At 35.3% G+C, this 22,598-nt stretch overlaps 1 protein-coding gene across 5 annotated transcripts in view; it reads right to left on the bottom strand.

Moving 5' to 3' along the window:
- Positions 1-22,598, bottom strand: part of CEP128 (centrosomal protein 128) — a 174,991-nt gene that overhangs the window by 63,350 nt on the left and 89,043 nt on the right. For 4 of the 5 annotated variants that reach the window (XM_027637627.1, XM_027637629.1, XM_027637632.1 and 1 more), the window contains 3 exons: positions 21,766-21,879; positions 18,065-18,173; positions 11,407-13,929 (listed from right to left, as the gene is read on the bottom strand). In XM_027637627.1, the coding sequence (XP_027493428.1) occupies positions 13,823-13,929; positions 18,065-18,173; positions 21,766-21,879 (330 nt within the window). In that variant the 3' untranslated portion in view covers positions 11,407-13,822. Of the gene's footprint in view, positions 1-11,406; positions 13,930-18,064; positions 18,174-21,765; positions 21,880-22,598 lie in introns of those variants that run through there. The other variant, XM_027637630.1, reaches the window with a different exon arrangement.

Genomic DNA, 22,598 nt, shown 5'->3' with positions numbered 1-22,598 from the left:
TTCTACTGTGAGATAAAAAGACACAGTTGCAGTTATTAAGGCTAACTGAGGGAACAGGGAACATCTATTCTTTTTAACTTCATTCAGAAACTCCACTTTGAAGAAAGCAGTTTTGCTGGGCCCCAGGTGTCTTCTGTCCATTCATTCCCTTTGAGTGTCCAAATAAGCTAGTCTCATTTACTTGGTTAGCTGATCTTATCTGTTCAGCAGAACAGCCCCGGTTCCTCAGAAAAAAAGATGTTCCCTTGAGAGGAGGCTGTGTCTAAGGGACAGACCCAGAGATCACATGATCTGTTTTACATGTTGTCTTCAAAGTGCCACAGAATAAAGACAGAAAGCTCCAACTTCTTTTCAGTAGCTAACAACTCCAACACATCTTTCTTGCTTATTAAAAAGAATCCCATCCAGGTGGGATCCTTGCTGCTGAAGCACTTGTAACATATCAGGTAGCCACAGCAGAAACTGACCAGGAAAGAAACAATTTGGATCTTGATTTTCAACATTATTTTTAGAAGAGTACATTTTTATTATAAAAGTAAGGTCTTCAGGAGACAGAATTATCTTTTACTGTAGTAAGGATTAGGTCACTTGAGTTAGAAACTTGCAGGAGGCATATTTAGAAGGCTGACTATACCCATACTCCATGGTTAAGTCACAGAACTCTGCTAAAGAATCTTGCAGATTCTAGAAGTTCATACAAGTTCAAAAAGTATCAGCACAAATTCATGGAAGCAAAAAGAAACCTCAAGCCTATTATTAAGTACAAGACTATCACCACAGATTCAGGAATTCCATGAAACAGGAAGCAGGAAGGAGAATTAGGGGACAGACTAGAATAGCTGGCAGAGAATGAACAGGAACAAGCAAATGAAAGACAGGTGCAAGTAAATAATCCTGCTGAGCAGCAGGCTGCTCTATGGAGACCCGGAGGTAAAGGCTAATGAGTAGTACAGCTTCAGGATTTGATCTGCTCTGAAAAGAGAGAATTCTTGAAAAGAAAAAGCTTGAAGACACACCATGAAGGGGCCTTGAGTCAACCATGGAAGGTGGATCACTGTAAACAATCAACCTAGAGCAAATTCCCTCTCCAAGGTTACGAAGATTTTAAGCAGGAAAAAAGAGGCTCTGTCAGAACACAGGTTACAATAATTACCCTTTCCTTACAAAAAAAAAGGGGAAATCTTAAAATGTTGTGAGAGACTGAAATGTTCAAAGGTAATGACTCAATTAACCATTTGCAGAAGCAGCAAGTGCTTTGCTGAGGTTAGGTTTGCACCCTCACACAGAAGGGGAAGAGGAGAGTTTTTGGACGTGTGGTGGTAAAACCTCTGATGTGCACATGAACAGCACAGGTTCAGAGGGGGTGTACACACCCACCATCAGAAGATGACAACAATCCCAGCTTTGTTTAGCAACAAGCTGGGTTTTGAGCCAGATAAGGGAAAAAGCCACTGAGAAGCAGATCCTGTGAAGTGGGATAATGTTTTTTATCATGCCAATGTCCTCCCTTTCAATAAGACTCAGGTGTAAATCTTCCTCCCCCCTTCCCTAGGGGACATACTGGGACATTCACATGTAGGCCTGAAGCTATAAATCCCTCCTGATAAGGCACAACTGGCTCAGCTACACAGGCCTGAGAAATCAGGGTCATGTCTTAGAAGCGGTCACAAACCATCAAAGACCCCCTGAAGTGCCACTGGACTCATTTCTGGGGCCTTCCACCAGAGGACTGCACATGATTCAGGTGTTTCATCAGACAGTGTAAAAATCTCCCACCAGGAGAGGTACCTGGGTATTCCCACTTGAACTTGAATGTATTGAACCATGGAACCCATTGAACTTTTTCTTTCACAGGCTCCCCCAGTCCCTGACAGATTAAGACTGTGACTATCACTTCAACCAATGGGCATCTAAATTGCAACAATCAATTCTAGCTGGTGGATCCACAGGTGGTGATATCTTTCCTCTCCACTACCTACTCTTATCCTTTCTTTCTCTTTATTTCCTTATATTTTTTTCTCAAGTGATATATTTATACTTTGATATTGTTTATGACTATGGATAATACCAAAAATGGCTATGTATCTCCTTTCCATTGCAACCAAATTGTTCCAAAATAAACCTGCCATATGTATACATATACACTGGTCATCCTGTGTTGTTTTGCTCTAATGTGCGCCAAGGGATCTATTAACAAGAACCTTAGTTACCCTGCCTCAGGAACAAGTCATAACAAATGTTTAAGTAAAACAGGAAGATTTAGAGCATCTCAAAACAAATTTCTTCCTGCTCATAAATGAGTCTTTTCTTTCAGCTTGGTCTCAGCCCAACAACATGACAGTCTTCTGAGATGCAGCAAATGATGTACAGTGCCCCACAGGTCCCCAGGAACTATTACTTCCATCACCTCTCAGGTGTGGTTGTATATCTGTTCTCTCCTTCTCTCTGCAATGTCCTATTTTCACCTAAAGCTGAGCTCTCCCTCTCCAAGCACCCCATCCCTCATACTGAAAGCTTCTCTGCCTAAGCACGTTCAGTTCCTCCTTGGGGAGAAGTCATCTTCCTGTCTTTTTCCAAAGGTCCCTGTCAGTCTCAAACAAATAAAGCAAATGTGACCCATTGCATGGTGATTACAAGACAAAAGGATTTGGGAAATGGGAAATTGCATGTACCCTGAGGGTAAGATGAAAAGAAGGGATGCCAAGAGACCAGCTCTCAGGAACTCTGAAAAAATTACCAAAAACCTGGCTATAAAATCTAAAAACATATATTCTAACTTGGTTTATGCTGGTAAATTTTGTTATGCATGTATTAGGTGGATGTCTTAAAGGTTGAGTTTATTCTATTTCTACCACGAAATGGAGTTTACAATAAACTAAGAGAAATAGCACTACTTTTCTAGGTAGGGCATATGTGGGGAGAATTTTTGGAATCATCTCACAGTACAGTTTGTTCCAAGGAACTGTAAGGAAATCATAAGCAGCACTCTATCACTGGTTTTGATTGCAGGTCTATGCTAGATTCAGTGTTAGATATACAATTGCCTGATTGGAAGTTATCACAATACTGACTATTGAAAATTACTATATAAAACTGACAAAATTGGTTATGCCTTGCACATTGCTGTAGACAGATGGTTTCAGAATTCTCAGCTCCTGAGATAAAATCTAAGTTTTAATTTTCAACAATATCTATTGCTCTTATTCCACAGATTTCAAGAATCTTCTGTAGACCCAACCTTATACTCTTGGTTTAGTTCCTTTCTGAATTTGAGGCATCGGGAGGTACACAGGGTCAGGTCAGGAAGAACTACCACTTTATAGTTCAATGGGTTCCTGGCTTATAAAACAAGCATTAGGTAAGATCTGCACTACAGACCTTGGGCCAGCTGGGGCTTCTATCTGAGGAAACAACCAATGCATTTTCCTGAGACTACAACTAAACTTCTCATGAAACCAATTTGCCCATTCTTTATATCAACCTACTTTCCTTACCCATTGAGAAATATTGTTTGAGCTGTAGTGGGGTGCACAGTTGATTGATTGTCCTCATAGTTATCCTGTGTCCCATAGAATCATTGATGCTTCTAGCAGTAGTTTTCAGGTAGCCTTTTACAAACAGTAGTATGTGCTGCTTTTTGAATTCTACCTAAGGATCACATTCTTAAGGTACTCAAAAGGAGACTGGCATACTTGTTTTCCCTTGTAAAAGGACCCTGTCTATTTGTCTGCCATGACAATGGCTCCGTTGTCAGGGGATGCATCTCAAATAAAGTCTCCATCAGCAGCTGTAGGCTGGTACCTCCTTCAGAAGCACTGAAGACTTGTTTCATTACTTTGTGACAGTGCACTAGGCCACAACATTATGCTAAAGGCAAGAATGCTTTCAAAATACATTTCTGTAAAATATCTACTCCAATAAAATATTAAACATTCACAGTAAAACTTGTCCTGAGGCCATTTCTGTAGCATCAGTGACTCCTCCTATTCATGTACTGCTTGTGTGTTGCAGTTTCTGTTGACAGAGCTACAGGACACTGTCCAGTATCAGCTGTATTTTCACCCTTACTGACCTTAGTTTTCCAGGTAAAAACTAGAACCAACATACTGACTTATACTATGTTTGCATGGCAAGGCTTTTGTAGTGGGGGGCTACAGGTGTGGCTTCTGTGAGAAGCTGAGAGAAGTTTTCCCCACGTCCAATGGGGCTAACACCAGCTGGCTCCACAACAGACACGCTGCTGGCCAAGGCTGAGACCATCAGCAGTGGTGGTAGAGCCTCTGGAACAGCAGATTTAAGAAGGGGGAAAAAGTGTTGTTCAACACAGCTGAAAGAGAGGACAGAGCATATGAGAAAGAAATAACTCTGCTATTGCAATTTGATCAAACCCTGGCTGTTTACTTTGGAGTGAGATGAAGGATGCCACAGATCCTGTTGACTAAAAAGGTAGGTTCATTTATATGGAGGCACGTGTTCTGTCCAAACTCACATTCAGCCAGATGAATCTTGTTCACACTCTGTAAGAGGCTATAGGCACAACAGCTTGCCCTAATTAAGGACAGCTCTGGAAACACTCTGTCATTCATGGCCAATGTAAAGACCCACTGCTATTGTAACACTATAATACGCTGCCAGATTTTCTGTTCCTTAATGGTAAACAAATCTTTAACCTAAATAAGTGTTTTAAACATGTACTTTTGAAGAAAACTACTGATTCTTGTAATAAAACTAACATGTTAGTTTTTAAACAAATATTATAGTAGAAGAGAGAAAGAAAACAAAAGAAAAAATCCAAGATCATATTAATGTTCCTAGAGGCAAGTTAAAAAGAAAATTGGGCAACACAAATCCACATCATACATCTGTAATTTCACAAAAACAAAAAAGATCAATTACATAAAACAGATCTTTACAAAAGTTTGGCAGTCTTTCATAAACGGAGATGCTATGCATTGCTTGGAAAAATAATTTATTTTGTTAGCTTACAAAAATTACAAGTTTTCATGTTATTATTTAGATTAGAAGTACAGCTAGCAACTTTGATCCTGCAAAGGTACTAACTATCTCCTGAGATGCATCAAAGACTTGTGATCCTGCCTTCAGGAATAGTTTGGAGTAAGTCCCAAGCCAGCAAAAGAGTAATGTAGTTTGATATTTTTGTTACTGCCTCATTGGCTAACATTTTACAGTCTGACTGCAGAAAGTAGGTACAAATGTTGACATTAAATTAACATGAATTTTCCTGGTAGAGCCTTAACTAAACTTTAACATACCTGCAGACTCTGTGCCAACCTCTCTGTTTGCAGCAACATACAGCACAAAAGACAGCTTTCATACACTTTATACTGTAACCACTTGACAAGATCTCAGCACTTAGTAGTCTGATTGGTACTTAGGCTTTATACACGAGATTTGATTCTGGCTTCATATTGGTATAAATCAAGCAGGCACAGGCATTCTGAAGTCAATGTAGTAACTCAACAACAAAATTGGTGTTCTGATAATACATGAGTCACACTTTGTGTGTAACCAAGTACCTCAGACTTCACAGGTTGGTAAGGACTTGTGTGTCAAAACAACATGGCAACACGCTCCTCCTGTCACACTTCTACAATGCATTGTTCCTAAACCTGCAAGAGGTGTTCTAAAAATACAAATTGCAGACTTAGTTTTACATGCATCCATGTGATTTATAGGAAGTAATAATCAAGCAGTAGTTTGAGCAGTTGGACTTGATCTAAAGGGTCTTTTCCAACCTAAATAATTCTATGATTCTACATTTTTTTTATTCACTACATTGTTCTCAAGGCAGTCAAGTTGGGTTTTTTTCTTTCTGAAGATGACAGATAACGGAAAAAATGGACTGCAAACACCTTGTGAATCTATCTTGGAACAAAAATATCTTAGGACAAAAAAGTCAAAAGTGGTTTTATTTTGTGAGTCTTTTGTTACAAAAAAGTCTATCAATAGCATTGGTATTTAGATGTAAGATATAATTAGCTTCTCCCTACACATTTAGAAACTCCCATTTTGGGTACTCAATGAATTACTAGATCAGTTGAAAAACTGATATGAAACAAAACATTTATTCGTGAGTATGAAATACAACTGATGCGCCTTAACTTTCCTTGGAGATAACTTCATTATTTTGAAAAAGCTGTAGTAGCCCACACTAGAGTGGAAAAAATAGCTGTAATATTTCAGAATTTTGCAAATTTCATAAGCTTGTATTGATGTAATTTAGAAGTACTTATAAAAGAATGTAAATGAACTCAAAATCCCATTTCTCAGACTTCGGAAAAAATCTAAAATAGAAAAATGAAAAATAGAAAAATTATTTCAAATGTTTACAGTTTGCTATCAAATGATTTTTATAAGACAATGGATTTTTCAGCAAGTATTTGCTGCTCATGAGACCAATACATATTGTAGACTTGCAGACCTTCAAAATGCAAAGAAAAGTAGTCTGAGAAAATATTTCTCTCCCCTTTTCTAAAACTCAGCATGAAATTGTAACTCCACAGATATTTGACAGAGCTTTTGCTAGCTTTACTGCAGTCAGGATTTCCAAGCATAAAAGGATTAATTTTCTTTTTGACCAGTAAAATTTTACAGTGTATGAACATGTTTATACGTGTCTATGTCTATAAGAAAGAGACATAATTAGGCAAACAGGACTGTACATGATGCCTACATAGCTATTAAAAGTCTGAACACACCTTTACATTTCAGAAATGAAGTTTGAAGGAAAACGCAATAGTTTTGGTTACTACAGCAATGTCAGCTTCAACATGTATGAAGAGCTGGACTCCTTGCTTAACTTTCAAGGACTTTATGTCAAGAAAAAATCAATTTTGAGGAATTTTATTCCACTATGCCTATATCTATTACATTAACCAATACAATAAGGTTTAAAAGTATTAAACCAATCTTTCTGACTTCACACCAGCACATAGACATTTTGCATCCATACAATTTGTTGAAATTCTGCAGATTCCTTATGGTCACTTTATACTGTACTGCAGTAGCAATAGTTGACTGGGAAATATAATGTAATATGTTCAGTGTCACATGTATGAGACACTCGGGCAATCTCGATTTTAGAATTTCCCAACCTAAATGCTAGTTCACAAGACTAATTTTGCTCCAGTTTTAGAATACTAAATGCAAAACCCACTGTATTTCATTCAAATGAAGTGAAAACAGAAGATCTGGAGGAAAATGACTCATGTATCAACTAACTTAATCAGGAGTGACTGTAATGAAGTAACAGAATTAGTTGGTTTTCTAGCTAACCCCAAATTAAATAGAAACTGGCAGCATAAAATGGTAAAACATGTCCCAGAACCCAAAAGTGAATAACATGTTTCCTTCATGCACTCTCCAAGGTAAAAAAAAAGAACATCAGCATTTGCTAATAAGCACAAATAGAAATTTCAGCCTTCAAAACCACAGTATTGCACTCAATTGATACTCCTACCTACAGTCTAAATATTTTTCTATTTGTCACTTTCTTCTGGTAATGTAATAACAGCTGAAATTTGAACATTTGGTCTATATGTTAAAATACACTGTACCAGCCAGCACTCCTTCTGTAGCACATCAGTTGTCTCCAGTGGAATTATTTCAACTCTGCTATTCAGTGCACAGCACACTTAACAGAATTTCCCTAAGTATGGAACATAGTTAAGTCTAAATCAAAGTGAGCAAGTCTCACAGATTAAGAGATGACATGAAGTGTGATTGATGTCTGTTGATTAAAATATTCAGGAACTTCATTTCAGTCTATAAAAGGCTGCCACTCTAACGAAGTTTAAGAAATTACTCCCATTCTGTAAAAAACAGAATGGGAGTAATGTTTCTTGACTTTGATACGTCATTTTTCCATTTTCACTGAGATTTTTTTGTCTATCAAATAAGAAAAATTTGTCTCACTTTTTTAAAATTTTGTGGGTTAGTTTTTTGTTAATTTATAGATCTCTAATCAATCAACGGACAACGTTCTAATGGATTCACCTTCGATGGCTAGTGAGCCTCCCTGCTGATGTAGCCCACACTGATGAAGGTTTCTGCATTTTATAGCTTTGTGACTGTGCTGGAGACTGCTCCAGTGAAGACAAACCAGACAACTCCAAGGTTTCTGATGGACTTGTTGACATTCTGTTAGTCAAATCATGCTACAAAAGTTCTGCCAGCTACATGATGTCTTCATGGGTGGAACTGTTTGAATGAAACTGCTGTTAGTGCTGTACCCAGCAGTGAAAGCCTCAATAAAATTGAGGCTCATTGAGCTCCATATAGAAAATAGCTCATGCCACAGATGCAAACTGTTCTCTAGGTTGTCTCGGCCAGCAGTAAAACACAGCTCATCTTCATCATTTTCTGCACTAAGTACAAAACTGTGTCACTGGTGGTCGTTGTGAAGAGCCTACTGCCAGAACATAGTTTAGGCTGGCTTCCCAGTTCCATGCTTGTTTAACAATGTGAGTGACACAGAGATCCATGTTTGCAGAATGATACTTTGTGATCATTTTTAGCAAATTTCAGTATCACTTTTCAGAAACAGTTTAGATGTCAGTAACTGTTTACAATTAAGGCAATTTGATATTTACACACTGAAGAAATATACTTTGTAATACAAGCACTTGGGCAGACATCCTAAATTAGTGGTAGTCTCACTTTTTGCCTGTAATCAATATTTCAGGGTTATTGCAGCAAAGTCTATCCTTCAGCATTTCCTTCTACAAAATCATAGTAGAATCAAATGGCACCATTCAGAAAATCTAGACAAATGTAGTAGCACACATTTACTTTGGCCTGTGGGATAATCTTTAACATTAGACAGCATGTGACCTGATGTTAGTCCATTTACTAAGTAGCTTTTATTTTAGTAAAGAAGTAAGAGTGGGAGAATTCATACGAAAAGAGATTATATTACAAGAAACAACTGCCTTCAAAACTGATGTAATTTCGTAGGAATATCAACTACCAAAACTATTGACAATAATTCTGTAAGTCAATGTGGAATGTCTTCTGTCATAGTAGTGCACTGTAGATGGCAGATGAGAAAATCAGTCTAAGATCAAAATAGCTCTGGTCTGAAGACAGACGAAAATATCAGACAACTCTAGAACAACTGTTGTACTTTTTCAAACAAAACACCTATTAAGGAGCCATGTCCCTAAAAAAAGATAGTAAAACTAACCTAAAAGAGATATCTTTATGCAGTTCTTGTATTTAAATGTAATACTTGAACAAAAATGTTAACAACCCTGTTCCAAAAATATTTAGATCCAAACAGCACCTACTAGATTCCTAAATAAAATTACTAGAAATTTAAAAATATCGTCACTGTGTATTTTCACATTATAGATTTTGACATTATTAAGGCAAGAGAAAACAAAATCTCATTATTTCAGATTGAGAAATGACAGATGTGCAATTTCAGCTTTAGAAATGAGAGCTTTTGCTGTTAGCATAAATGATAAATGTTGGATGTTGCTGGATTTTAACCACAGCAATCTCTTTCGAGTTTGCTGTCAACATTCCCAGAGGCATTAGTTTAGAGATTTTTGAAAGACTTAGCTTATCCGATTCAGCTCTGCTGTACTCTTGTATACAGCACTAAAACTTTCTTCAGATTTAAATTCCAATTTAGGTCTTTACATAGAAAAGCAAATAAGTTCATACTCCCAACAGCCTAGACATGCTTACAGTAAAGAGTTGAGTTGTGCTAGAGTAGAAAGTATTTTAGCATGTAAAAAAAATATCCAAGATAGAATCTTGTTTAGGGATCACTTTCATTCAGGTGTAAATATTAGCTCTAAAGCAATTTTTAAATTAAGGTACATTAGGAATAAAAGTGTTCTGAAATTTTAATTTAATCACAAACTGCTTTCCACTCCTTCTGCTACTACTTTTCCTCTACATCTGCTTCTAAATTCTACAGTTAGATCAAAAGCATAGGAATTTGTGTGATGTCCTTCTGCACATCCATTTTTGACAAGGCTGTATCCCTAGATATTGGCCTGCAGCTCACATTAACTTCAGTATCAATTGCTTCTGTGGGGTGAAAACAGGGCTTAGAGAGAGATGAATATGGTACTAACATTCTACAAACATCATGGCTTTAACATAGTCATAGTAAAATTTGACTGTAACAAGCAGTCCCACATAAATTAATGAATAAATTTTTCTGAGTGTTGTTGATATGATAATGTATTCAGGTTGCATACTACTCATTTTTAGCGACAAAAATTATACCAGGGTAATACTGGCATTTTCATTCAAGAAAAAACATTCAGTGCTACGCAGTGCAGAGACTATGCCTTGTAAGCTAGAGATAAGCAGATCTCTTAACTCAAAAATTGATTTTAAAACTGCAGTTTCTTAGTTGTATGGGATTTTCATGTATCTTCTTTATTTACTTTGTTGGAGAAGCTAATAAAAACATGGCTGAGCTTTGAATATCCAAGGAGTACCTTCACCATCACTGAAGACTGGCTTCCATCAAAAATTTGAGAAGTAAATGTAAGAAAACACTGTAAAAATTTATTTTTTATCCTGGACTAAGTTTTATTTTTATTTTGACATTTCTTCTTAGGATGACATAATTACATAATAAAAAATAAATTATTTTGGCTGTCAACTAAATATAATCTCAGAAGTAACGAAGTACTCTCAAGTCTGCTGTAAAACATTAAGGAACTGAATGGCATAAAATTTATAGCTTATTCAAGTGTCAACTATTTGATGCTGAAATAGAGGGCCAGTGCATTTCTAAAAGCACAATAATGAACAACTGTATTTCAGGACAGCATTAAAAAAAAAAAGAATGCCTGATAGCTTGTCAGAGTTGTATGTACTTAGTACATATATAAAAAGGTTCCTGATTTACCAAATGCTAAACAGAACCGAGAAACAAACAATCATTTTTTTTGTATGATACCACATTTGTTGATTATTGAAAACCTCTACTTTGGGCAAGAATTGGGGAACAGGTAATTAAAGTGTAGAAAATATCTGGGTACCAGAAGGGACAGCAATTTTATGATCTGAAATATACAAAACATTTTATTTAAAAATTATCTGGTTTTTCACTTTAAAAACTGAAACTGGTCAGTAGAGTACTATTTCGGGCCAATATGGAAAAAATATTATTTCTTAAACCACAAAGGGACAGTTTCACATAATGTCATGAATAGAACCTGAGCCTTCAGTAAAGAGGAAACAAAATTCACTTTGTAATACGAACCTCTATCAAAGGTGGAAGAGAGACAAATATTACATGCTATCTAGACTGCTGTGCCAAGAGGGTAAATTTAAGAAAAATTTCCTGGCTTTGGAGTCCATAAGTCTACTCAGTAAAAATTCCTTTTTTTTTTTTTTTTTTTATTTAGTGTGGTTTGATTTCTGTTATTCCAGCTCTTTCAGAAAATTTTATAAAAGGATATAAAATTCCACAGAAAACCCAGTCACACAGCCAATGGCAAATATACTAAGCACTGAGTATATTTAAAGTCTTAACGCTAAAATTATTCACCTAGCAGTAATTTCTGTCCTGCATAGTACAAAAATCAATTCAACACTTGATGTAATAGTGAGGGAGATCAGATTGCTTATGCTTAGTTTTCTAACACTCTAAAGCAGAGGTGATACTGTTTTAAGAAAGCATACTTCAGATTTCTAAGTTACAGGTGAGGAAAAAATGTATAAAACATAAAAGTGGAAGACTTTTACAAATTTCCTAGGAAAAAGAGAGGACAATATTTTTCTGTGTATTACTTCTCAGCTGAGAAGGTCCATTCTTAAAGGCCAATTCATTTACCAAAAGGCACTTATACCTCAAAAATCATTTGAACTTCAGTAAAATGGGTTGAGTATACATCTATCCATCAGCAATCCACGTACCAGACCCCATTACAACATAATGTGTTTTGAGAGTATGATTTACTGTTTCATAATATATTTCAAAGTGACCTTTCTATATTTTGGCCATAATTTGTAAGTACCATAAAATCTGCAAGCTGGTGACATTTCATTTTGCAATTTTTAATGTTTCAGCAGAAAAGCTAGATAAAATATTTTGAATACTGTATTTCCAGCTCTGCTCCTATCTAATTAAAAAAATAAATTACAAATGTTGGATCCGCTAAAAGTAAGTTTAGTTTATGGTAACTGTGGCTTGAGCTAAACACTGCTTCATAACACCCACCGTCTTTGTAGAGAATAGAAGTTTATTTGTTGTTTTTTTCTTGTCCCTGTCATTTTTGTTCAGATCAGAAGAGATGGATGTGCCTGTTTTGCTTTCTTGACCTTCTGAATAAACAGATGTGCCAGAAGTCTGCAAAAAGCCAATGCCAGCACTGCTGTGCACAGCATTATACACATAGAAAAGGTAAGGAAAACTTTTTTAACCAAATCAGAATTTTTTTTTTTTTAATTTTAAGCAACTTAAATGTATAGAAAATGAAAAGAGAATTAACTCAATTTTTTTCTCATTTCCATGTCTGGTTTTGATGTTGTCAGCACGTTCTGTTTGAAACAGGACAAATACAAGGTGATTGTTAAGTAAGTGCACTGTCCAGAGAACCCACTGTGACTGCAAAACACTTCTTAGAAAATTAAAAAAAAAAAAAAAAAGAAAAAACAAGGCCCCGTTTTGAGGTGGCACATGGTGACCTGTGAATTATGCCTGAGACACCTACAGTGCTAATAAATGACTGTTTCAGAGAAGAAATAGGCTTCCTAAATAGAAAGAGGTTTAAAAAAAAACCTGGTTTCAATGGCATTAATGTTGCTACAGTACTCTGACAGATTTGGCAAATCTTTTAAAGCGCATTAGTAGTGATTGAGCCAGAAGCACTCGAGAGGAGAATAAAACAAGGACGATCAGAAAAACTTGCATTTCTTTTGACAGCAGAAAATTCTTCTGTGATATGCTATTTGAGAATCCTGTAATGCAAAATTATATCCAATTTGTTTAGAATATAGATATCTGAACAAATAAAAATGTGCAATATCATATTTCCATATCATTTTACAATCAATATGCCACATCTTCTCTAACAGAGAATAAAACAGAATAAATAAATAATCATTAAACCCTGATATTAAAATTTTCACAGCCACACAGCAGTGTCATTCCACACTCTTAATACAGAAGGGTGAGATTCAGATGTTTTAAAGTGCCTTGCCAGAGGCCATCTGATAAAACTGCTCTGGCCAGAAGAATAATTCTAGACAGCTTATAATAGATATATGCTGAACCTGAAACCAAGATATTAATTTTCAATAATTTGACAAAATTTTGCTTTATCACTTCTTTCTTAAATGATTTTTGCAAACTGAAGAACCTACAATCACAAATGTGTCTGTACAACACTGTATAATGACGACTCTCATAATAATAGGTATTTTCTGGATATTTTTTCATTATTAATAATGTTACTGAATGTAATAAAAAGCCAACTGTCAGAACAATTCCTGTATAGGGATAAATAAGCTCATAGCTAAGATCAATGTGACAGGTATTTCACTTCATAATATTTTAGGAATACGATAAATTTAGTCTAGGAGTATTGGAGAAATAAATACAAGAGAATAGCAAAATCCCAGAAAGCCTTTGGTGTACAAGTCACGTACATTTTCATAAGACTTCATCAGGATCACTCTTGGTGCTCTTTCATTTCAGTGTTTGGCAATTGATGAATCATTAAGAGTGCATCACTCCTACAGCAGATGGAATTACTACTTTTCAAAACCAAAAAAAGAGTGGAATGGAATTTACCACAGAGAAAACTGGTGTGGTTTCATAAATGTTCTACTGCTTTCCTCTTTCTGCTTGCAGCTTCATTTCACTGACAGCAACATTGGTAGAATCTTCCTTGGTGGCACTTGTATCAAAAGGAACCATTCTTTTTGTAAGTGCTAGAAATAAGTCACACAAAAAAGTAATTAAGCATCTTCAAAGAAACACATGCAGTCAATGACCTTAGAGGCCTTTTTGAACCTATGATTCTCCAATTTTGTTGACTGACTACTGATGTTTATTAAAAATATCCATTTCATTTTTCAATATTATAATTTATGCAGCAAGTAATACTGTATTAATAAATATTTGATATTCACAAGGCTATGAATTGAGAAACTGACTTATTTTTCTAGAGAAATAGATTTTAATACTTTATAATACAGGCACAGTCAAGAGCTTTCTTATACAGAAGAAACGCAGACTGCTTTTTAAAAGTATTCTCTAATTTCAATAAGATATTTTCCATTTAGTTTTCCAGAATTTTTGTTTAAATAAGACAAAACAAACCTCTCAAAAAATTTCTGAAGGACTATCTTTACCAAAAGCATGGACTAAAGTCAACAAGTGACACTGAATAGGTGTTCATATGCTGCCATACTGTGTATATACCTTCACAGCAGGTTGCATATATAATGCTTATTTCTAAATACATTATGTTGCATCAAAATCTAGACAATATAAATTGACAAAACATCTTATGCTAACAAAAAAAATCCAGATGTGGCAAAAGGCAGTAATTAAGCAAAGAAAGCAGATATCAGCTTATACAACATACCCTTCTTCTAATGGCCTTCCTTACATCATAAGCATGTAAGAAAAGTGGTACTCCTGATTGTTTGTAATAAATTGTAGAGTGCAATTTTTAATGATCCAGCAAAATTGTAGCAGTATATAACCAAAAGATATTTAAAAGGGAGCAAGACTTCACAGTTTGATTAGAAGGAGTGATATGTTTTCACTTTCAGAAGGAGAATGAAATCACTATGGTTGGGATATTAGTATAACAGTGAGTTATAAGTTTGCAGCATAAAGTTTTCAGTATTGGTCCAAAACTGTGCTACTGTACGCTATTTCAGTGGTACCTCCTGCAGACATTATCAAAGTAAGGTGAAAAACAATAAAGTTCATTGCTAAACTAAATCAATTTGTGTTTTTCTAAGTGATGATGTCAGGTTTCCAATCATTCCAGATTCTTATGCTTAAGCAGCCTTAGAAGGTTTTGTTCTAGAATGGTGTGCCGTGGTATAATGATGTTGCAGGGTCTTTTTACTTTTAATTATGTTACTTATTTATAAATGCCAAAACAAATAGTCTTAAGAACTTATAAAAAAGTATACAAAGAGGGATAAGGAGAGGCATCTGCAGTACACTGCAGGAGTTAATTGTTATGACAATAAAATCTGCATTCAGGACAACTTGTTTTCATTCAACCACGATATCATTCACAGTATATATCATGTTGACACAAGAGTGTTGTCTATCACCAGAGCCTAAAGGTCAGAGAAGACTAAGACTTCAGCTACAGAAGTTGGGAAAACTGGTGGTTATTTTCTTCTCTGTAAAGTCGCAGCTTATGATGCCCTGGACCATAAATTCCCAACAACAACAGAAAGCCTGTAAGACATATACAGTTTCTGGGAAACCATCCAGGTTAAAAACTCGAAGTGATGAAACATACAAAGGGAAAGGCAGGACTCAATCCACAAAGCTAATGCAAAGCATGTGTAACTCTACGGACTCCTGTAATAAAAATTTCAGGAAAATACAGTGGTCATTAAAAACAGTTTCTGAGGGTTATTCTTTAGATAACAACTACTAGTGACTTTTTGGAGCAACATTTTGGGCTGATAATAATACAGACTGCAAACCATGTCTAATGAATGCTTCCTTGAATAAATTATTTTGTCAGTCAAACTTCCTCCTTTCTAAGAAAATGGGTATAGAAATAAAAGCACATTCTCACAGCATCTTTTGAAATAGTTTGTAATGGAAAAGCTGTTATAGATGCAGAAATTATACCAGAAACAAAACAGAATGTTAATGTTAATTACTTTTCCTTTTAACTGTTTGCCGCATTGGCAAGTTTTTAGGAAAGATATATATGGAAGGAGATTGTTGTTCCCTTATTTATTTTCTCATATTATTTGTCCTTTCTTCAATCACTTCTAAGATTCAATCCCGGGATCCCCCTCACAGATAATTAAATTATACCAAATGTGTCTTCTCTCCTTCCTGGTGCTCTCTACAAAGAGAGCATATTGGGAAGGAAGTTTCTAGTACTCTTTATTGACTCTATAGTTTGTAGGGTTTCATGAATTTAAAAAAGATGGAGCGAGGAAACATAAATCACAAAGGCTTGCAAACAGTTCCAAAAGGTAAATGAAAAAAAACCCCAGTCCATTCTCTCCTAAGAAGTTAGGAGATAATTAATCACAGAAAATAGATGATGACATCTATAGGTAGATTTATTAAAAGCTACAGGAGATTTGGGAGCAAAGATCTCAAATTATACTTCACTGTCAAAGTCTCAAATTATAACTAATTAATATCATTACTGAAATTAAAAGTTCATGGTTCACTATCATGACTGAAGTAGCTGACTTTATCATTTGCTACTCACTGGAAAATCCCCTTAGTGTTAATACCACTGCAGAATTTTCACTGTTCTCAGGAACTGTAGCAACAACTTCAAAATACACATTTGACTGGTGAAGATCAGGTTCAGCATAAAGTGATAACAGGTCACTAACCAAAGTCTATGGAGTAACCCACATACCTTACTGCCATAACCACTAAGCAGTGAATCGAATCACTACTGTCTTTCATTCATCACTTATTTTTCAGATCCAGAAAGCTTAGTGCTTAGTGCTGATAAAAACAGTTGAATAAGAGAATAAATACACAGAACTGTTTAATCAGATTGGCATTCAGATCACATGGATCCTATTTTTCTTACAACTGCCTAAAATTTATTAAAAAGTTTTAAAGGAACAAAGTTCTAGCAAGTTCCATTCACGTTAAGTAATATAAAGACATTGTAATATTTTAGGAACATTTATGCTGTATTTTTAAATTTCAGTAAGTTTTTGCAGTGGAATCACTCTTGGAATTGTTGAGATTGGAAGTGACTGCTGGAGGTCATCTAGTCCATCATGCCTGCAAGGCATGGGTTACTTCTTTTCTATACCAAAAAGAGGCTGAACTGTACTTTGATTTGCAAGACTTTGATGGGGATGAAGTTTGGGAAAAACGAAAAATCAACTCTGAGTCAGGGTAAAGTGTTCCTGAAATACAGATGGGATGGAGGCATTTGCTCTTATGCTTTATGCCCATTATTGTTATTTGGTATGCTCTGCAAAAAGATTCTAACCACAACCCACAGATTGTGAAAGGAAAAGAAACCAATTACCTTTAACCTCATCAGATCAACTCAGGACTTAGTAGTGAGCAGTAATGTACTGCAGCACTCATTCTAAGATGCAGCAGTTTCAAAGTACAATGAAGCCTGAAATACAACTTACTGCATAGAATGGTACTTACTGAATAGGTTGCCAGTACACAAACTGGCTATATTGAAAAGAAATGGAAGGTGATGCCCTTCTGAAGAAAAGTATTCTGATACTCATGTACTGATATGCTCAAAAAAAACCCCCCAAAACCTTTTTTTTGCAAGTTATTTTTGACACTTATGCAAAGATGTGCCTGTACCAGATCAAGTTCCTGCTGTATCAGAGATCCTGTGACTTTACATGACCACAAGTTGTATATGCATGAGGGGATAGAAAGAACAGTTAACAAACACTATTGAAGTGGAAACAGTGAATTTAGCTTTTACTGTGAAAATGCTACACAAGCATGAGCCTAACTGGTACCTATGAAAGATCTGGGAAAGAACATAGTTTAGGATGTCTCTGGTGCCTGAAAAGATACACAGCTTACAGAGGTATGATTCATCACGCAGAGATTCAGAATCCAAGTGCAGCCCTATTCTTTGGCACAGGTTTAAGTGATGAACAGAATATATTGTAGGTCCTAGTTAGAAAACCCCAAACAACTATCAGCGGGATGTAATGAAGTACTTCCTAGACAAAGGCATCTATCCAGTATCTAAAGCTAAAACACAGAAGAATGCTTAAGATGGTTCGAGCACGTCTTTTTTGAAAAGTAAAGTGCCTTACTTTTTCAAGTAAAAAAGGTGTTACAAGAGGAGAATACGTTACTTGTAGATTTTTTCTGTGATATAATACTTACAACCTGAATCTGAGAGCAGTGAGCTGGACAAAAAGTTGTTTTGAGTTTGCCAACTAGAAGAGTTAGGAGCCACTTCTGTATCAGAAATCTCAGCATCCATTTTCACATCCTATGGGAGCCAAATAAAAATAATTTTATCTGTTACTATCAAGTAGCTGTAAACTTTAACAAAAAACATAGAGTAACACACATACAGGCATATGCTGTGATTTCACACATGCTGGAAAATACTGATTTGAATTCTCAGAATTCTCAGTATTGCAGTTAGGTTCAAACTAATTTGCATATGAATTTCATTCCCATTTCATCACTATAAAATGTGTGCAAAAAACTGCTTTGCCTTGAGAAAAGCATTAGTGGCATTGCAAGTCTTTGCCACTACAGTAAGTCGTAAAAATGCTCTCCTTTTGGTTCATATCACATCCACAGTTCAGGGCAAATCATAGTGGTAGGGTAGATATCAGTGAATGATGAATACCTAATCAGTTCACTGAAGTTCCACAAGTAAGTAGTAATAAATATTAAATGCATTTTCCCTGCCACTGAGGAAACTCAAACTTCATTGATTTCTCATATAAAAATACCTGAGGGTGCTTTTTAATTTTTTTGTTAAACCATTAAATAAAGTCTGAAGTACAATGCTACTGTTTATGACTAAACCTATACAGCATAGGAAAGGAAAAGGAAAGTCACTTGGTCTATAAGCTAAGAAGAAAAGATAATTTTAAAAAGGTCATTTAAACAAAATCCCTGAAAAATCTCTATTAGCTCAGCAGCAAGTAGTCTCCTGTTACAATACCATCCAAAATAAGATTAAAAGTTTGGCATGGCATCCAAATTACTCAGTTCCTTGAAATGAGAAGAGGTAATAATGCACAAATGCATCAGTTCATAAAACACTCAATTTTGCTACTGAGTTATTATCATAAATAGGCTCAGTGAATTTTGTTAAAACATTTGCAATTTATCACTCATGCTGATACTAAGTTTTGTAAAATAAATAGAAAACAAAATAAAATTCAACATTAATTTAGAGATACAATGAACTTTCGTTCCATTACTGAAGAAGGATTTACTCCTATTAAGACTAATGGGAATTATACATATTAATCCCCTTATGTGCTGATGAGAGACTTAATACCTAAGGTGTTCATAGCACAATAACAACTTTTAAAGAATACAAAAAAGTTTTTGTCGTTCCATTCTGCTTCCAGAAATGCTATCTTAGAACAGAGCTTTTAAACAAGCAAGGTGCTTCTACCAGTATCTGTGCACAAAACGGCTTTATCTTTATAGAAATTTTAACTTACAGAATGTGTCTTTTCTCATGTGCTTCATGGGCAATTACATCTGTACGCTGTGTTTGACTAGATGGTGTATTATCTGTAGCTGGGAAACTGTCCTAAAATATTTGTATCTCTCCATAATAACATTTATGTTTAGTTTTCCTCTAGCTTTCTGTTTTGATTTAGCTTCTATTGGTATTAGTTTGTAGTTATTTTATTTTAATATGTTATTTTTACCTTTTTGTTTTTCCCAATTTTTTCTTTATCTGCTATCACTTGGCCTTTTCTTAGTTGAAAAATCAAGATTGTTATACCTGATGGTATTCTGCCAGCCTCTGGCCTCCTTTTATTACTGGAAATTTTACATTTCAACACATACAAATAGCAATTGTGATTTTTCTGGGCTTCTAAGCAACAGGTATTTTATAGCCATCTGACAAGACTACAGAAGAGCAGGAAGATTGAGTGTGGACAAATGAAATCATAGGAAAGGAAGAAAAATAACTGCCTTTAGGGAAACATTCAACTGTGGTTTAATTTTTCCTCCTTAAAATGAAAAAAGGCTGGGACACAGGATTAGATCATGCCTGTCTAAGATTAATGTTGGCAAGCAAGCTGAAAGAAGTGCATTATAAGAAAGGCTAGAAAGAAGACCATAACACAGGAAAAAGATTAATTCCACAAGTAATTTTATCTAAAATGGTCAGCGTAAAAATTTAACAAGAAACATGCACTATCTTATCCCATACCAAATATCTGTCTACTTTGTTGTGCAGAGACACTATGTTGTGTACAGAGTATGAATCAAAAATATCAGAAAGAATGAACTTTGATGCCTTCAAACCTACATTCTTCCAGCAATCAATTTTAGAGACTCCCAATTGACAAATAGTAAAATAAAAAAAATTAAACAACAATGCATTTGAGTTAGTTCCAAAGGAGGGTAAGAAAGGCAAGCATTAAAGAGCTTTTTAGTCTAAGCTAGCCTGATCACTGAAATCAGATTAGCACCCGTCTGTTACTTGGTTTTGAGCATTCTGTTCTATTTGTGACAGCCTGACAGCAAAGAGTTCTCTATGTCATGCAAAAACCAAATTAGGCCTGACTAAATGGAAGCCATTAAATGCTTTTTGTTGTCTAAAGAAAGAGGAAATATTGTTTTGGAATCAGCTTTATACTGGATTCCGAATATAGAGTTCAAATCACACAAGCTCAGTAAGTTCAGTCAGCTTAGTGCAACAGTATGTTCTACTATCAGCCGATGGTATTCCACTTCGCTTTTCAATGTTTTCTGAATTTCAATGGCTATTGATTTAGTAACTCTTGTGGAGGCAAGAGAAGTTCAAGAAACTGAAGATTATCATCACCAACAGACTGAAAGTGAATGTGCCCTGTTTCTTCAATTCTTAGAGAAGAGCAAGATGGCTTTTTCAAGTAGCTTAATAGCTTCTTACCACAGCAACTTACTAAGCTACAATATTCTGTATTTATCTTACCTTTTCCACTTTTACAAAGACAAACATATTAAAGTTTTGACAGAGTGTGTGTGATCCTAGACTTGAGCTCAACTGCTTAGAGACAGAGGTATGAGTCATTGCCAAAGAATCTGATTTGATTGAAATAAGTAGCAGAAATACTAGTAAGATTCTCTAGTTCTGATTACTTATTTCAATCACATCCATAAGAAATTGTAGTTCTGCTGAAGCAACCTGCTGTCACAATGGCATGCAGCAAAGAGCGATATGACAATAAACAAGCTAATAAGATGAGAAAGAAAGTGTGTTAAAAATTGGAAAGGTGAACTCACTACAGGTAATGTTGCTAAACAAGAGCGATGGATTTACATTGCAGGGAGGTAGTTATTCATGTTTAGCTCTGCTATCAGTCCACTAAGTGACCTTTAGCAAATCACTTCCCTACCGTTTGCCTGGATTTCATTTGTATATGAAGAGGCATCATATCTTTACCTTGTAAAGATCAACTACTGAAAAATTACTATATGTGACCTAAAAATTAATCATCCTTTTCATGGAGGAAACAGGTTTCTATATCTATCTTTTACTTGAAAGAACAAGAGAAAATTGAACAAAACAATTTAAAAAATTGCTGTAGACAGAAATTTGATGAAGCAGGTAAACACTTTGGAGTATTAAGACACAGTAAGACACTTTTCTGCGAAATTTGAAAGATTTTTGCGAGTATCCATGGCACTTTACAATGAAGGCAACATTTCTGTCGTCAAATTTGATGCCGTGCCAATATAGCTGCCATTCCATCAGCTGTGGCAGCTATATTAAATAAAACAGTTATGTGTGATTTTACTCTGTGTTTGTACTAGGAGTTAATATACATCAAATACAGTTATGTTGCTGGTTGAAAGTAATTGGGACACAAAAGTAGAGTACACACACGTACCTTGACTTGCTGGTCTCTTTGCTTTGAATCTTCCAGCTGTTGCTGTAAAGAACTCACTATCTCTTTATACTTCATATACCTTTCCTCAATCATCTCCCTTCGGCAATGGGACTCCTAGAAATTATTGAAAAATCTAGATGATTTCACAATGTGAAAATTAGTTAGTGAATGTTGTCTGACTGTTGTAAACACAGGTATTGTCAAGGATTTTCCATACAGCAAGAATGAGTTAAATATTAACTTTCAGAGGCTGAAATACAGGGGCCATATGAAAGCATAATGTTCTGTACAGAAAAATAATGGTACAATAAAAATAAGTTAAAATGGAAATGGTCTCATCCTTAACTGGTGAATGACTACTTGTAACTCTTTCCAAAACTCAGCAATATCATACCTTTTAACAAAGAAATTCTGTAATGGTGAAAAATTAATTCTAGTACTGTAGAAACAAGCACTTGAAGAAAAAAAGGTTCTAAGGATATGGACTAAACAGTATTTTCAATAAGAAAACATAATGCTTCTCACTGAACAAGCTAATGATTCACTTGAATTAAGAGAACTCCAAGATAACCTGTGAGGTTTATCAAAGATTTACTTTCTCTTTCCTTCTCTCTTCCTATGAAAACATTAAGGGAAGAACTGGCTAGAAGTGGAAGACAATGACTGGCTTTGAAATACTTCATTCATGCATACCATTTGAGAGTGAAACGTGCTATTGTACAAAAAAATCCGGTGTTATTTTTGAGTAGAAACATTAATGAAACTCCAATCTGACATCCTTCTCGCTCCAATGTTAAGTAAGAAAGAGCAAGTGTGAAGAAGACTGTATATAC

Source organism: Corapipo altera, unplaced genomic scaffold, assembly GCF_003945725.1.
Source record: "Corapipo altera isolate COAL_440 unplaced genomic scaffold, ASM394572v1 23, whole genome shotgun sequence".
In the NCBI taxonomy this organism is placed as follows: domain Eukaryota; kingdom Metazoa; phylum Chordata; class Aves; order Passeriformes; family Pipridae; genus Corapipo; species Corapipo altera.
This window is presented reverse-complemented; position numbering and strand designations above follow the sequence as displayed.